This window comes from Bombus huntii, chromosome 17, assembly GCF_024542735.1.
Source record: "Bombus huntii isolate Logan2020A chromosome 17, iyBomHunt1.1, whole genome shotgun sequence".
Lineage (NCBI taxonomy): Eukaryota > Metazoa > Arthropoda > Insecta > Hymenoptera > Apidae > Bombus > Bombus huntii.
This window is the reverse complement of record NC_066254.1, coordinates 3623117-3641942: the sequence shown is the minus strand read 5'-3', so window position 1 is coordinate 3641942 and position 18826 is coordinate 3623117. Positions and strand designations below refer to the sequence as shown.

Sequence of the window (18826 nt, the reverse complement as noted above, 5' to 3'; positions counted from 1 at the left end):
AAAAGAGATGTTTGTGAAAGAGAGACACTTTATATGGGACAAGCTAAGAAAAAAGAACAAATCCACGTCTGTGCAACGTGAATATTCGATGGAAGAAAATAATCGCGAAAAAGCTAGTTTCACGAAAAATAAAGAGCATGGCGTTTAATCAAATTTAGTTCTTCGACTCTACGAGATCACAGACGAGAAATGCGAAATTGATGCAAGTTTTGAAGCTAATTGCAGGATATATATATGGATATATGTTGTTTGCCACGGAATAAATTTAATAAATCAGTTGGCGATTCCGTTTGTGCCGTGCGATTCGACAGGTACGAAGCTGCATTTTTCTCCAAAGTACTTCTCTGAACGCGGTTTTTGATTTATAGCGTTTCACACGATGATTTGTGTTTAATTATAACGCATTGTGCACCGGCAACAGGCCTTTGCCGATTGTAATTGCGATCAATCAATGAAACAGATCGCAGACGTGAACTTAATACGATTATTCAACGGTCATCGATCGCAGTTAGGATCGAACAACGATCGATCAATCAAAACTGTGACATCGAATTTTTAATAACGTCAGATTTTATTAGAATTTATTCGACGTTTCCATAGCTCATTATTCATAAACGAAGAATGAAATATTTTCGAAACGACGAAACGAAGAATTACGTTTCCTTTAGTTCCACATGTAGGCTTTCTATCTCGTCACTTTATGTGATTATCGCATTTTTATATCTTTTTATATCTTTACATCCTACAGCTGCTTGGTGTCGTAGAATTTCTGCAACCAATGTTCCGAATAAATATTACGTAAGTAGTTTCTGTGAATAAAAAATGAAGAAATTTCCCTTACAATTCCTTATGTATTATGTAAATTTGCTACTTTTACGAAAATAATTGAATTAACAAGCTTCTTAACTCGAGAAGCTTTTGATTTACGAAGAATCAAGAAGAAAAAGATGGATTTACTCGCCTGGAATCTTCTGTAGTCAACGCGTACGCGAATTACAACAAACCCAAACGACATCTTCCTTTGAAATAAGCTCGTACAACGAGCCGTGTGTTCTACGTGTAACGTGGAACGAAAAGCAGGTTACAATGGCAGCGAGTAGACTTCCGGTCTCTCGTTGCAGAGAAAATGAACACGGTCCGAATGGAGGAAATATCTGTGTCGAGCACCCAAGTCTTTCACGAGCTCGTGAAGCAAACGTTTCTCGCCTTATCGCGTTCATTCTTCGATTGCTTCTTCCTTCGACGATCCATCGGCGGAAAAGTTCCTCCTCCTTCTCGAGGAAAACCGGAAGAACGATCTGCGATCGTAAAGGAGAGGAAGAAAAAAGCGAGAGAGACGCGACAACTTGGCTGGCTGCGCTCTTCTCGTGAAAAGAAACAACCGTACGAGCTGAAGAGAGAAAGAGAGAAGGAGTCGTTCGTTCGCTTCTCTCCGGAAGAATTATTTCCAAGGACGACTCCGGCACATTACTTCCGGTCCGTTTGTTTTCCACGGATAAAACTCGTCGGACGTAGCCGAAAGAAAATAAATAGAGATGATGCGGAACGCGACGATCGAGAGAAATGGGGAAAAAAGTGAGGGATCGAGAGGTTGAACGAGTTGGGGGCGTAGAGGCGGAAGCGGAACCTTCCCGGAAATTGATCAGGGGATCGTAAATATTTGACGAACGGGGGCAAATTTTAATTAAAATTCGCTATTTGAATATTCAGCCGGCTACAAAGAATTTTCTCCGCGGCAAATCAGCTTACCTGATCAGCTCCGCTCTCCGTGCGCTAATTTCCACGGTATCTCTTTAGGTCAACTAATCGTATTTCCCTCCATTTTCCCCTCCGTTCCTCCCGTGTTTTCTTCCGCCTGCCGAAATTCCTGTTTCACTCGCAGCGAAAGTATTTGAACGTTCCGTGGGAACATTTTATAAATAAACCGTACAGCGGTTTAGAAGAATATTTCACTTACATAGGAGCTTTTTGAGAACAGAGTTAAGTTAGACAAGCTCGCGAAGGTATTTGAGGCCTTGTGGAAACCTTTTGTGGATATACCGCGTGTGTTTTGAAATTTCTTATTGCAATAATATGCAGTATAATGTAATGATTAATTACTGTAATAGGTTACGTAATAACGAGGCAGAATTAATTAATTATGATTATGTTGGCAAAGTTTGGAAGGAGTTTAAAAATATCCCTGGAAGCTACGAGATATTTACTGTACAAGTATACACTTTGCAAAGATCACCAAAGTATTTGTACGACCAATTAATTATTCGCTGCATTGGTAAGCCTGGTATAACAACTTTTTGATAAATGTACATTTGCAATAAATTGTTTGTGACTTTGATATGCGTATTCAGATCGGTTAAAAATTTTAGAGTTTCAAAAAGCTTCGTATAACGCGCATAATATATTCATAAAAATTTTCCGTGGCAAATGTGCAAATATTTTCGCAAGTCATTGGAATCGATTTTCCACGACCAACAAGGCGAGATGCAAATTTTAGGAGAAGAGTATGTTAGGTTGATGCTGATTGCAGGACCGCAAATATTCCAGGGATCGAGGTAAAACTTAATTAGAATATCTTAATGAAAACTTTGGGATTATTTGTCTTCGACGAGTTTTTCAGAAATTTTATGAGAAACCTCGCGATTATTTTCGCACGCAGAGAATTTTTATATCCAATCAAGATATGTAAAATACGATGGGATATTTTTTGCCACCAAGTCTTTAGTTCTCCATAACGAAAATATCGTGGAAAAACATATCATCAAACTGGTTTTTCGCCATAAAATTTTACACGTTGTTCTGCTGAAAAGTCAAGTAAAACGCTATTATCGGCCATGAAAATTCTAGATAAGATTTAATTCATCCAACAACGTCCGATAGAACTGGTTTTAACTTAAACTTCGTGCTCTCTACTCAACAGCTTATAAGTTTAAAATTCGTCTGATATTTCTTGCACATTAACTAATGAATTTTGAAATTGCGTTTCCAAGTTTCCTACGTCGATTTAAAATAAGAAAACTGCCTTCCATAGCTGCACTTTTCACAAGCTACGAATATGTTAACAGTTAACTTCATCTAAATTTCCTATAGAACAACCACTGCTATGATACGACAGAAAAGAAAAAGAGACAAAACCGACATGTTAAATGTATTTATGATGGTCCGGGTTACTGAAACGAACCTACCTTATATTAAATACCAATGAAAATCATAGTGATCTGTATATTATCTAGATAATGGGCCCTCGTAATTAGTTTGAATAACTGTACGTGCATATATCACCTGTGACACGTGTATACACGTGCATACGCGTGTAACGCAGATAATGGAGTTCTGCCGGTGATTCCATCTGCTTGCAGCACTAACTTGTTCATATTGTTTCCATCATTTATTCGACATTCACTGGCATCTCTATTCACAGTGTTTCGATTCTCGATTTGTGCAAATTGCACGCAAATACATTTCCGCGTACGTACGATCGCCTCATTGAATCTCGCTTTATTTGCTTCCACGATAAATCTTGTTTTCTAATCTACTGTCTGATGCTTAAAAATCATAAAATATTTGACAAATGAAAGGGAAAACCATCTTTGTATTCGTATCTCCCTTTCATCTTCATTCAATTTAGACGATCAATTTTGATATCAATTTCAAATACTGTGATTTAAAACGCGAATTCTTTGAAACAAAATACTCATCGTATCCAGAGTTCATCTGTAATTATATTGTAGAAGAATTGTTAATTTAATTATTTGATAATTGTAATTAGTTAAACCTAGCAATTATGGGAAAAGCTGCGTTTACAGAACCGGTTAATTTTTACTATTGTTCTATTATTAAGCTTCATTTTGTTATTTAATTTTCTCTATTTAATCCTTTAATTTAATTTCTGATAATATCCTAATCGTATCGAGCAGATTTATGCGAGAAGCATCGAGATTTCACGAAAATGACATAAGCAGAGAATTTTACAAATACGAACTTCCTATCACACTGAAAATTTCCAAAGAATTTGCAAACGTTTGCAAGCAAATATAGTCTACATATTACATATACTACTCTATTTTTTAAAAATATATTTTTCAGAAAATCGCACAGCTCGCCTTACGGTTTTATCGAGTGGAATTTCTAAACGCAGTATCATTTTTTTTAAGCTTTTCGTTTACTTTTCATCATCTAAATTACGAATATTCTCCGATCTATAGCATTGCATATCTACGCAACGAGTAATTTTGCAATCGCGATGCTTCCACTTGGTCGAAATATAAATCGCTGACCGACCTCGAGGTCAGATCGCCGATTCTTTTATCGATCGATGCTTAATGCAAATTCGTCAACTTTCAACCTCTCCCCTATCGCATAGCTCGTCCTACTTTCATCTATAGTTTAACCACCAAGCAAGAAATACCATTTTAACTATAGAATAAAAGTTATATAATTATAATGAAACTTTTTCAGTGAGAAAAAAGAAGTTTCCACCATACAGGAGAAAAAATACACAGTGGCGAACGGAGGAAAATTTAAAATTCATACTCGTGTATAATAACTGCACTAAATTAATCCTAACTTTTTAACTGAACAATTTTTACCATATTGATAACAGGTATCTATACGCTTTTGTCAATTATAACTATATTTTCTACGATTATAGTCTTTTAATGATTCAATTGTTTTTGCCAATTTCAATTCATCTTCTAACGTTATAATTTAAATAATAAAGTTTTAATAGCTCAACTATTTTTGTCAATCAAACAAATCGATGCTTGTAAACTTTTAATAATTTAATTCTTAAGTTAATTATACTTGTTTCCCTTCTTATTTTCTGCTTATCCATTGCAATCTCATTCAACGATGGGAACTTAATTTCTTATGGTATTTTGCAGACGAAAAATGAAGAATTTATTACGTAATAATATTAGTTTCTGTTTTCACAATGTAGACATTTCTGTCGTCTAAAATTGCTCAACAATTTTACCTGCAGCTATCTTCTATTAATTTCCGAATCTTTCACTTTCATTTACATTCTACCTTTTTTCATTATGATGCAACGATAATCTTTCAACAATTCGATTTTCAACAATTTCAAATAAACAAATTGAAATTCTCCATCGACATTTTTCCTTTTCCTTTAACCTTCTTCCTTTCAATTTCCTTTTATCTTTTATTGCTTAATACGAATATAAGGGAATACTGAGATATTTGTGATTAAAAAAATCTGTCGGTCGACGAGTTTCAATCAAGTTAAGATCAATAATTACAGACACGAGGTTCATCGAGTTCAACTTTGCAGTTTAATATATTCGTGCTGGTTATTCGAACGTTTCACCGGGTCCTTTCCCAATTTCGTTTTCCAATTTATAACCCAAGTGTGGGTAGGTAATTTCGCGCACCGTTAATTAATTCGACCCATTTAATTGCCACACAACGTTCACCCACTGACCTAATTCTCGTTTCTATCTGTTTACTAGTCGGACAGCTGCGAATCTATTTCCAGATATGTGAACGCAATTCGAATGTAATACAATGTTATTTATTTAATTGATAAGATTTGCAGTGATACCATCTACACCGTCGAATTTGCATTATGTATTTTAATACATTTAATACTCTCCCTTAATGTAAATTTTTTTCTAAAAATTCTGCATAAAAGCGGAGTATATTTTACACTGGATTAATAATTTTCCTATTGCAAGAGTTCAAGCTTTGAATTTTTAAGCTCGCAGAGAACAAGCTAAGTCCATTCTTGTTAAATTTTATGAATTTTATGCTACACGAGATGATGCTTTATTAATTACTCTACTCACTTTGATGCAATTTTATGTTGAAAAAGAAGGATTTTAACATTACGCGAGTTGCTAAATCTGCTGAATCGAGATATCTTGTACAGTGGCAGCTATACACGTACAGTGTACAGTTAGCAAAATTAAGTTTTATTTGTCGTATATTAGACAGTTGTAGAAAAAATAATTATGTTCTATGTTTATAGTCACATTATGTTTATGTATGCAGGATAAAACAGTGAAATAACCTGCCTCTAGCACTTTGTACTTTCTCAACTTTCTTTCGCTTATGGTCGCAGTAATTTAACTTTTGAAAGCTTTCAGCAGCCAAGTCGAAATAAAAACAGAGCTCTCGTAACGCAACATAAAATATCTTATCGACGCAGTATGAAATTACTCGACCTCAAATTGTTTCTCTGTAAAACAATACGATCAGAGAATAATACGATTCATCGCCTTTTTTCCCTTACAATATTTAATTATTAGACGAATTTCCGTTACTTTTTGGTTCCATTCTCTTTATGAGCTACGACGTTACGTATGCAAATTTTTCTCAATACATACAGACTTGGTATATACATATAATTGTAAGAGAACTCACGCTTGGCCAGGGTAATTGAAATGTTCATTACCGTATCAATTATTCCGTTCAATTATCGAGACCGTGTAGAGGCCGAGATTGAAACATAAACGTAAATTACAGCCTCCTCTAATCGCACGCGGTTGTATTCTACAGCTTCGACTAGTTTCCACCGGGAATGGGAATGTGTGCGCTCGCAACTGTATTCCGAACTCGATTTTCACCGACGAATCCGTTCGCTAACAACATTGGGAACGTCTAACATAATATCCAAGGAGATTTGTTCAAACGGCGGCAAATTGAATGAAATTTTAATTCAAAATTACTCGCACGCCTAACTACTGTTCTTTCTATCTTCCAACGCACGGTGCCTGCTCGAAAGTTGCCAGCATTTTCTATTAGATTTTCAACGAACATTTGCTCATAATACGTGCCCTTAATATTATTTAAACAATGTAAAAATCATTGGAGAAGCTATTAACAGCTCTAAGAATTATTAACTTATTCTAAATTTTATATAATGAAGAACGTATAATGAATACGTTAAATATTAATATAATAAATTATTCCTAGGAACAGGAACAAAATATTTATATAACAATTCACCTGCCTTCGACTTTTTACAACAATCTTTGCAACGCTTGTACGTCAGTTGCTTGTCTGGCACTGAACATTCCAGCGCGTAACCGCATCAAACATAGCTGAAGCTGTAAAGCACACGCTGATCGAGTCGAAATAAACGCGTTTCAAACACATTGGAAATTAGTTGATCAAATTAGAGTGGAAATTATTCGTTTCGATTTCGCAATATTTCCAGGTTCAATTAGAGAACGTTCACTCTGAGAAATTGCATAAATGTTTCCACTGACTGTAATTATGTCGATGACGGTGTCTGATGTATTTTACAGCATTTTATCAGAATCTGCCGACTAAAAGTTTATTTCACGTTACCCAGCTTTATACGTAATTCGTAAACAACTGCTTCAAACATTTACGCTATCATTTCGTTAATCATTACAATATTAATAACTTGATGTATCTACGCGATTGTCTGGCTATTTCAATTTTTCCCAAGATCATCCGCCACTCTAATCTGGTTTTTGGCCCAACAGCCGAAAAAACTCCCCTAACTCTTGGCATATTCGAAATTTCAGAGGCACTGCAATTAGAAACAACTCGCTGGTAACTTGCAAGCACGCACAGTGTTGTTTCAACGTACATAAGCTGCTCGCATTCGCGGTTCCAGTTTGCAGAAGGGCGAAACGTCTGGTGACGCGAAGCACACACATTGGACTCGGGTAAAATGAAGCGAGCAGACAGCTGCATTGATTAAATAACGAACACAGAGCATGCCGACTTTCCTCCAATGGAAACTGCAACGCTCGTCGCAGTATTATGGAGAAATAAACGGCAGAACGTATGACAAGATACACCCCGATAATTATCACAGTAGTGCCTGCTTTTAAGCTTCCACTCCTGCTACCATCTTTTTATCGTTTTCTTTCTTCTTCTACGACGATACAAATGTTGTTATCTTTTTATCATTCTATGCTGAACAGCTGATATTTTCCCTCGTGATGACAAGGATTATCTTCGACATTCTTTTGTGACTTGCTTCTAACCATCCTTTATACAGTACAAGATGGATATTGGTCAGATGTCTCTTAGGACGTTATTTTAAAAAATTATCTTCAACCGATCTTCTCAATTACTCGTTGCTCTGTCGCCATCAAAGAGTTCAATGTGAAAAACGTAGAAAACAGCTCATCCTTTGTGTAATGTCCAGACGTGCAAGCATTTCTTTACAATGTTTTACAAACATTATGTTTTAATTATCCGGTAATCTACAAGATCCATGTAATATGCAAAACTGCAGAAAATCTGCAGAGGTGTAGGAAATATTTAAAACAGAGTACTGGACATAATATTTGTTGAGCGAAACAAACCTGCTGCTACTTAAGTTAAGTAAAAATGTGAATTTACAAATGTAAATTCTGCCATAAGGATCGAGGGGAAGACTCTGCAGGCGTTCTTTCGATAACAGTTTGGTCCATGGGAATCTTTTTAAACCAGAAATCAGTTTATGGGAACCTAGCATCCAGTTAGGTACGGCAAGCAAACTATTGTTTCACGATTGAATATTATACGCACCGGTGCAACGTCTAGCGCCTTTCTCTGTTCCAGCAGCACCTTCCGCCGGAGGACTTGAAGCTCCGGGCGAGCTATGAATTATGAATACACGTGTGGCTCTATCGGCCGCGTCTATTTTCGTTCGATTTGAATTTTTACAGTCAATTTATTCCATGGCGGAAAAACCAGCCGAATGAACCGATGAATTACGATCGTGCTCGGGATGAGCAAGGTCGTTGGAATTTTCATGCGTTATCGCGCGCCACGGAACCGGCGGATTTCAATTTGCTCTGAGCACCGCCAATGCCTCGCACGTTGCTACTAAGAATCCACGATGCACACGAACGATATTTATTTTAAGAGCGAGACTGTATAGTTTCGCGATCGTCTGAGATCTCCCTTAGTCTGCGCAGTTTCCCGATCTTGTCGGCACATTTCCTAAGCTTAGAGCGGCTGTTGCAGGTGTCAGATTTCCCAGACTGAGAAATAATTGTCATATTTTGTGTCATAATTTTGTACTTAAACAGTGAACTGAACAGACCTATCATTTACCAACGCGTCGTTTCTACTTCTGATTTTAAGTTGAGCAAGCGTTCGGATGCCTCTGAGTGGCAGTGTATTGCATATAACAATAGTAATAATAGCAACAACTAATATTGTATACAATAACAATAATAGAGAAGAAAATAAAGCGGCGTTCTCTGTTAAAACTAAGTGAACGCTCGCATACTTAGTTAACGTAACAATTTCAACACAAGGTCCAAAAGTAGCAAAGTCAAAATCTGACAACAGCAAATCCCCTTTCGTTTTTTCTTAGCCTAGCCGCGAGTCTCATAACTAATTAAATCACGGAACATCTCGTCGAAAGGCTTTTGGCTTTAGACCAGCATCCCTCCCTTAGCAAAGCTTCTTCTTTGAATATTACGCTGTTGGTGGCACTGCGGTAAGAGAAACAACTTCACCGCAAAAAGGCTGAAATGCTTTACGTAACGAAATATTCTTTTACAGTATTCTACTGTGTTATTTCTACCGGTACTACGATATTCTCGGATCTCTAACGAGACCGGCTTAAACAATACCGGCAGGCAACCAGCGCTGCAGGCACTTTTCCCCAAAAGGTAGCATTATTAACTAAGAACTTCGCAAGTATCGAGCTGGCGAAAATCTGACGAAAGTTCATCATCTTGTTTTCTTCGTTAAGCCTCGACGTAATTTCGTCGTATCTTTTGGAGAACGAGATTTGAGACTGCGACGTTCGTCGATTCGTAAATCAAAGCTGCTGTGATAAGAAGGCAGCACGGATCATCCGAGCATGTCGATTAAAAAGCGATGGAAATCAAATCACTTTTTTCGGCAGTGCTATAAATTCGTAGTCGGTTAATGCTCGTAGTAATAAATTCAATTTTTTACCAGTGGCAGTTTTGTAGCGGCAAAAACGGCGAACGTTTTGAAATTGAGAGTTGCACGGTTGATGAGCACGTTGGGATCTTTCAGCGCTGTGAGTTTCGTACGCGGTAAAAACGGAGTTTCACTCCGCTGACGATTATGTCGATTGTAAATCGGTTTATGTATATATATATTTTTTTTTTTATTACAACTCTTTGATAAAGCTTCAAATATGATTTGTATGTAAAACATTACACGTTTGTACGTATATCTGGCGTATGAAGTAAACGAATTTTCTATTTCTTTTCCGATAAATGCGATTTAAATGCCGCTGCCTGGTTATCGGTGCGAAGCTTTCGATTGGGAAGGAACTTGCGAAAAATTGGAAACACGTCGACTCACCTTTTCCTTGTCCCCGATGTGAATCAGCATCTTCGCTTTGCCTTCTTCCAGGAAGATTTGCAGTCGATCCGAACTGTTTTCCAAACTCGTTGCTAGCAGAAGGCCACGTGGTCTGGTGGTTTTGAAGCGAACTACAATCTCCTCGGTCTGAGTTTTCGAATCCTCTGGCATCAACGCTGTCATTTGTTGCGTCCCGTTCAGGTGCAACGTTGACGCGTCTGGATGAAAGCAGAGACAAGATCAGCTGATTTGTACGAACGTAAATGCGCTAATGATATGTTGGCTTATTCCGTAAAAGTCTTTCTTTTGCAAACAATGCATCTCTATACAATTTTATACGTCTTTATACAATGGAAGCTAATCTATAAAACGTGTGTGTTTTTGATTAGAACAAAATAGATCATACGTAATTTAATAAAAATAATATAAAGCAAAGCGCATCTGTTATTTCCCTATAAAACGAGTTATTTCCCAAATAAAAAATAACGTAATAACATGGTGTATGTAATTTCGTTTATTTCGAACGATAAAAATCGAGGATAACGAAATAATGTGAATAAAAGTAATGGAAATAAGTGTGCTGCTATTACGCCTCTAATAATGTTGCATTAGAATGCATTATCTTATTATCTCGCAGGATTATTGCGTTACACTGGCAACTCGTTGCTCGGATAATTTAAATAACATGATTAAAACTCCATCGTCAAAATCATGATTTTCGTTAGGAACGCAATTACGCTACGTATTAACAAGTAAGCATAACTGTACGCATGTTCTCTTTACGATTACCATGCAACGTACGAAGTTTTTAAATATCGCAATATCGTACGAGGTGCACAGAGCAAGTGACGTTATAAGAAAAATTCTTTACCTTTTCCACAAGTAGGACCAGTGTATTGTGTTCCGGTACAATCGCAGTGAAACCTGTTCCAACCCTCGAGACAATGGCTACCGTGCATGCAGGGTTGTGAAGCACAGTGGGACGTTTGAGTGTGACAAGCCGGTCTGACAGCTCCTGCAAAATTGTCCAGAGAAACGAAATTACGTAGACAGTGACAATTGCTCTTGGTTCAAGTTTTCCCATCCCACTGAACACTTCACCGACACCAGTGACATCGTATACGACCAGTAACGTCGTTAGGCGAATAATTACTGTACTATTTTTGTGACTCAATAATCGGTAGACTACATCGGCGAAACATCAGGATTATACGAGGATTATAAAGATAGAAAATCATTAAAAGCGATTTTGAAATATTCGCAGTTGTATTGGGATGGCAACTAAGTGATTGCGGGTTTTGCCATTACCATCTTATGACAAAACCCGCAATCACTTAGTTTCCAAGGCAGTAGGCGAACGAAAGTACGTGGACGAATTAAAATAGAAATGGAAAATTCATATTACAAATATCAAATTGGACATTAGGTTCGACGAATAATTACTATAATAATTGCTATACTATTTTTGCGATTTAATAATCGACAGACTACATCAGCGAAACATTGGGATTATACGAGGATTATAAAGTTCGAAAATTGTGGGAAGAAAATTATTAAAAGCGATTTTGAGATATTCGCAATTGTATTGGGATGGCAACTAAGTGATTGCGGGTTTTGCCATTATCATCTTATGACAAAACCCGCAATCATTTAGTTTCCAAGGCAGTAGGCGAACGAAAGTACGTGGACGAATTAAAATAGAAATGGAAGATTCATATTACAAACATCAAATTGGACATTAGGTTCGACGAATAATTACTATAATAATTGCTATACTATTTTTGTGATTTAATAATCTACAGACTACATCAGCGAAACATTGGGATTATACGAGGATTATAAAGTTCGAAAATTGTGGGAAGAAAATTATTAAAAGCGATTTTGAGATATTCGCAGTTGTATTGGGATGGCAACTAAGTGATTGCGGGTTTTGTCATTACCATCTTATGACAAAACCCGCAATCACTTAGTTTCCAAGGCAGTAGGTGATCGAAAGTACGTGGACGAATTAAAATAGAAATGGAGCACGACGGGATTAAATTACACAGACGACTGTCGCGCTCAAAGTGGAAAATTCGTATTATAAATATTAAATTGGGTATTAGGTTCGAATTTGAATTTTTGTGAAATATTCACCGAGGATCAATATTACGTAAGATTAATTCTAAATGTTGGCTTGCAGCTTAAATAAATATTCAGTTTATAAATATCGAATGACAGTATGAACGAGTGTTCGTTCTACGTGTAATTAATAATCGATGACCGATTCGGATTAACCAAATCCACACAGAAGAATATTTTTCCAGATTTACACTGGTATGAAAGTGTTAAATGCTGATGAATATCGTTGAACAAAGTAACATTATGCATATTAGTGCAAATAGTGAATATATTTTTTAATTAATAAAATATGTAAAAACTAACATTTACGTAAAGAACAGAATTAGTGAACGTGTCGGAATACTGGATAAATAACGAAAGAGAGTATTGCTTGAACAGATGCTGTGGTGTCCGAGTGGTTAAGGAGTCAGACTCGAAATCTGATGGGCTATGCCCGCACAGGTTCGAATCCTGTCCGCAGCGAAAACTTTTTTTACCATTAAAAATACATTTTTTTGTTCCGATTTTTTATCTTCTTACTTTTCAACCATATTTAGCAACAATAAATAAAATATTTAACAATTAATATCGTTGTTTTTATTTCTTCTACCTTACTACTGTTCAATGCTTTGTCATGTTTCATTTTGTTTTTCTTAAAAAAGGGGAGGGAAAAAGGTAATTACATGTTGCAACAATATTAATGTCAATTAAATTATAGTTTATAATACAAACTTCATATAATTATATGTATACAATGTATGTTTTCTATAGTATGAATATTAATATAGTAATACGTGTATGTGAATGTTCAGTAACATTATTTTTATTGGTTTTGCGTGCAGCAAGATTATTCTACTGTGGAGGTAAACATGTTTCTTTAATGGTAAAAAATGGAGAAACTGGTAAACACAGTATGTGTACTATACATATTGTACGATACACGAAGGAGTACAATTAGGTCAACATTTTGCGGCTGTTTTGCACAAAGTAGAACGCTATTATAAAAACTACTTTATCATATTTTTGCAGTATATCGTCCTCTTTTATATCGATATAAGCAATATTTTATATTATCTTTTTAAACCTATACTCCAAATAACAATGTATGATTAAAGAATTTTATAATTGAATAATACATCAAATAAATGTCACGATGTTACAATAAAAAAATAGATCAAACTCCAATGAAAAATCTTTACTGTTAAAATATTTATCTACTCATAACGATTCAATAAACTCGATAAGACAAACAAAATGATTAATTGACTCTTGAATCAATAAAATTATATAGCTTACCAACACCAAGTACTAATTTTATGAATTAAAAAATCGAAACATTATAATCATTAACTTCCATAAAAAAAATCTGCGATACCACCAACAATTTCTAAAATTATTATTTTGAATTAAAAGTGATTTTAAAAAAGGAAACTTGATAAGACAAACAAAATAATTAATTGACTCTTGAATGAATCAATAAAATTATATAGCTTACTAACACCAAGTATTAATTTTATAAATTAAAAAATCGAAACATTATAATCATTAACTTCCATAAAAAAAAATCTGCGATACCACCAATAATTCCTAAAATTATTATTTTGAATTAAGAGTGATTTTAAAAAAAGGAAACTTGATAAGACAAACAAAATAATTAATTGACTCTTGAATGAATCAATAAAATTATATAGCTTACCAACACCAAGTACTAATTTTATGAATTAAAAAGTCGAAACATTATAATCATTAACTTCCATAAAAAAAAATCTGCGATACCACCAATAATTTCTAAAATTATTATTTTGATTTAAAAGTGATTTTAAAAAAGGAAACTTGATAAGACAAACAAAATAATTAATTGACTCTTGAATGAATCAATAAAATTATATAGCTTACCAACACCAAGTATTAATTTTATGAATTAAAAAATCGAAACATTATAATCATTAACTTCCATAAAAAAAATCTGCGATACCACCAATAATTTCTAAAATTATTATTTTGAATTAAAAGTGATTTTAAAAAAAGGAAACTTGATAAGACAAACAAAATAATTAATTGACTCTTGAATGAATCAATAAAATTATATAGCTTACTAACACCAAGTATTAATTTTATAAATTAAAAAATCGAAACATTATAATCATTAACTTCCATAAAAAAAATCTGCGATACCACCAATAATTTCTAAAATTATTATTTTGAATTAAAAGCGATTTTAAAGAGGGAAACTTAAATTTTTGTAATTCCTCCATGGAATCTCTTCCACTATAAGATATATATACAATCCTGACACAACAAATTGCAATCTGGCGTAACGTATACTTTGCGAACTTCCATGTTTCGAGGATCAGCGATCAGAAGATTGACAGGCTACATTATTCTCAACGAAATGGAAACTCCATGTTCGTGCACGACTATAAAATATGGAATATTCTCTTACCAGAATCCTGTTGCTGAGCGTATCCAGCTATATCTATTGGTTGGCCGTTTATGACAAGATCCCTCATGCAACCGACGTAACCCTGTCTCAAGGCACCTGTCCATAGTACTGGAGGGACTGTTAGGGGTGCAAATGGAGCGCCCACACCGCCGATATACAGCAATCCATCGAGATCTAATTGCGTGGAATCGCCTGAAACACGAAACGTTACGCTGTTATTCGTTTAATTTATCAGCGAGGAAATTTTAATTATAAATGGCGTACATTTATTTTATAATTTGTTACACGAGCATATTTAAACGTAAATCTTTCACGATGAAATATTCCCTGTAAAAAGCAATTTATAAATATGTAGCTACTCTTAAGCAACGAAACGATAAAGTTACTGCAGCGGATTATAAATAATATCAACCTGGCAATATTTATCCTGACCGAGGAGAATCAATTTTTCTTCCAACCGCAATTTTGTTCAACTTTCTACAACTTCTCAATCTTTCGTGCTCCTCTTTCGAAAATAGCTCGAGTCTTTCGAAAAAGATTTCTTCACACTTTTGCACTCTGACTACTGCTCACACATGCTACACTGTCAGAGTACACGTGACACTGTCAAACCACAAAAACTAAATTAAAGAAATTACGTTACCTATTTACATTGCAAATAGGTCCAGTCTCATACAACCGGTTTATTAATAAATAAACAGTATTCTTAAAAATCACCTGCTCCTATTGCTCTTACACGAGAATATTTCTCCTCAAGTTACGTAATATTGCGTCAAATATAAATAAATAATTGTAAAGAAATTTGCTTCTTTTACTGTTTGTTACGGGAAAACAAAGCTGGAAATTGTCGAGCGTGCACGTGCGCGTTAATTAACCGTTTCTTCCCTTCGCTGCTCGTTTTTCCAATTTCTAATCGGACATCGTGAGCGATATAAACGGAACGTATCGGTGACAAATGTAAAACGGTGCGTGATGAATCGACGCGTTCACGTAGTGCGTAATTCATACGCGTTCGTTCTTTCACGATCGGTGTTCGACCCGTGACGCGTGAAATTCGTTACCAATATATCCTTCGAAAGTTTGCGTGATGTATGTGACAGTGTGTCATCGTTTGTACGAATTTTTATTTTATTTTTTTTTTTTTTCTCCCTCAAGGCAAATATTTTTACAACGCACGTTGTTGTAGTGCGAAGTAACAGCGCTCGTAACAATTATAAATAGTTTAGTCGACGTGATATAAAATCCAATGTTACAACAATCGAACAGAAGCTTGAAAATATATCTCGTTTTCAATATCATGACCATTCTCAATGTAACACATAAATGCTGATATACATAATATTTAATTATATTTCATTACATATAAATATTAATTCGGCCGAATAAGATATTCGATTAAATTTTTATCCGGACAATTTCTTATTCGAACAAATCCCACGGGATATTTGTTCGTTACCGAGGAATAAAATTTCATTCTTAATTTTTATTCGTTGCCTGCTGTTAAAATAGAAGTTCGCCTAACGCCGATCATATCAAGAAAATCGTAGACTCACGGTGTAAAGTGGCCACTGATATTCTAAAACGATTAAAAGAAAGGATTAAAAAGAAGAAGACATTACGACCAATTGCCCTTCTTATTATTCGAATCTCAGGTGAATCTATAAAGTGGAGCACTTCGTAGCACTTTCCACTTAGGTCTCAGTCGAAAATTTCGCCTTAATCCAGACCATGCTGCTCTACTTTATCACACATAATCTCCCTTACGAAACATCTCTACGTTCTAGTAATTATCCTCGTTATCTGCCATTTACGATCCTCTCATTACGCACTCAAGCAGCGAAAACGCGCCATCTCCCAGACGAGGTTGTTGGAAAGGGCTCGAACTATGCCTAATTGTTCTGCCTGACGCTCACGAGCCCCGCGTTCAATCCTGCGTTAATTAAACGCCGATGAAATTATTTTACTTGCGATACTTTTATTTCATTAAGGAAAAATTTATCTTTCTTTTGTTTCATATGTTTTATTGTTAGTTGAAAGCTACGCATCTTCGAAGCTACGATTCTTGGAAGGCTTAGTGGCCAGCAACCGAGGAGCAGTGGTCGTCATTTGTGGAAACGGCTTGAGAATATTTATACAGGTTCATTAAAAACTCACGAGCTGCGCTTAAGTTCCATTATCCTCTGGTCGGTTATTTTTCTTTCTTTACTGCACCGTTCGAAACTAGGAGTTCCCTGTCTCGTGAAAAAGAAGAAGAAGAAAAAAAAAAAGAAAACTGGAGGAAGAAAGTTCACTGACTCTCGAACCAGCAGTGAGACTATAAAAATAATATGGTTATGGAGTAATTGGATTTTCTTGGTAAACATAGGTAGATGTGAATTTTGTTGCCTTGTAAATTATATTTGGGAAGGGATTTTTATTTACAATTTGCATTTGGATATTAATCTGTATTTTGTATTTGATTAATTTTGGTTACGTATTTGATGAACTTGTTTGTATTATAAAACCAGATTAAGAAGAGCTTTTCATATTATTGATGATAATTAGCATTGAAATAATTTGTTGAATGAAGTGATTTACATACATAGAACATGAATAGCAACAGATGAGGAACTATACATGTAAAAACAAGAAAAAGCATTTGGATATTAATCTGTATTTTGTATTATAAAACCAGATTAAGAAGAGCTTTTCATATTATCGATGATAATTAGCATTGAAATAATTTGTTGAATAAAGTGATTTACATACATAGAACATGAATAGCAACAGATGAGAAACTATACATGTAAAAACAAGAAAAAGCATTTGGATATTAATCTGTATTTTGTATTATAAAACCAGATTAAGAAGAGCTTTTCATATTACTGATGATAATTAGCATTGAAATAATTTGTTGAATAAAGTGATTTACATACATAGAACATGAATAGCAACAGATGAGAAGCTATACATGTAAAAACAAGAAAAAGCATTTGGATATTAATCTGTACTTTGTATTTGATTAATTTGTTTATATTATAAAACCAGATTAAGAAGAGCTTTTCATATTATTGATGATAATTAGCATTGAAATAATTTGTTGAATAAAGTGATTTACATACATAGAACATGAATAGCAACAGATGAGAAACTTTACATGTAAAAACAAGAAAAAGCATTTGGATATTAATCTGTATTTTGTATTATAAAACCAGATTAAGAAGAGCTTTTCATATTATTAATAATAATTGACATTGAAATAATTTGTTGAATAAAGTGATTTACATACATAGAACATGAATAGCAACAGATGAGAAACTATACATGTAAAAAGAGGAAAAAGATTTCCTTATTCATGGGATGCGTTAAATTTTACAACTAATTGATATTGTGTTTTAAAATATTGGAGTTCTTGAAATTACTGTCAATTTTCAATTATTTTTTTCATTTTACAAGAGTTTCGTATTCAGATCTGCCCACAAAGTATGCTCGATTGTTGTTTTTCTGTAGCCATACGTAGATACATTTTGGAATTAATTTAGGTCTCAAGTATGAACATTTTTAGTGGCTGTATAGTAGAATATATCGCAGAGAACCTGCTTTAAAATTTTTATTATTTTGTACATGTTCATAAACTTTGCTGAATTGAGGCGGTGCTACAGGAAAATATCGTTGAAATTAACATTTATACGAGTTAAGCCCCCTTCAAGGTAATAATTAGAACATTAAAAAGCTGCTTGAGGAACGCTTTAATTATTGTACTCTTGATTCATGAATATCTCAAAAATATTTCATTGCAACTTTGCTTTCACAATAACAGTAATTATACATTTGCATATTAAACGTGCAAACGCTTCTATCTTTGGCCTTGAATTTTTATATCTGCAAAATAAATTCCTCTACGTCCTAAGTCTAAGTTTCTTGCCAACATTTTATGTCTTCGCAATCTATGATCAACGCCAGTTTACTAATCGCGCACTTTAACTTTATGCAAATTACCTTCATCGCGTTACATATGCATACGGCTAA

The 18826-nt window shown here is 34.7% G+C and overlaps 1 protein-coding gene and 1 non-coding gene across 12 annotated transcripts in view; one reads left to right on the top strand and one right to left on the bottom strand.

The window, feature by feature from the left end:
* Positions 1–18826, bottom strand: part of LOC126874906 (neurexin-1) — a 598322-nt gene that overhangs the window by 126930 nt on the left and 452566 nt on the right. For all 11 annotated transcript variants that reach the window (XM_050637402.1, XM_050637400.1, XM_050637401.1 and 8 more), the window contains 3 exons: positions 14819–15010; positions 11147–11290; positions 10276–10493 (listed from right to left, as the gene is read on the bottom strand). In XM_050637402.1, coding sequence (XP_050493359.1) covers positions 10276–10493; positions 11147–11290; positions 14819–15010 — 554 coding nt within the window. The remainder of the gene's footprint in view (positions 1–10275; positions 10494–11146; positions 11291–14818; positions 15011–18826) is intronic.
* Trnas-cga (transfer RNA serine (anticodon CGA)) lies at positions 12777–12858 on the top strand. Its single transcript has one exon. It is a non-coding gene; the product is annotated as a tRNA-Ser (tRNA).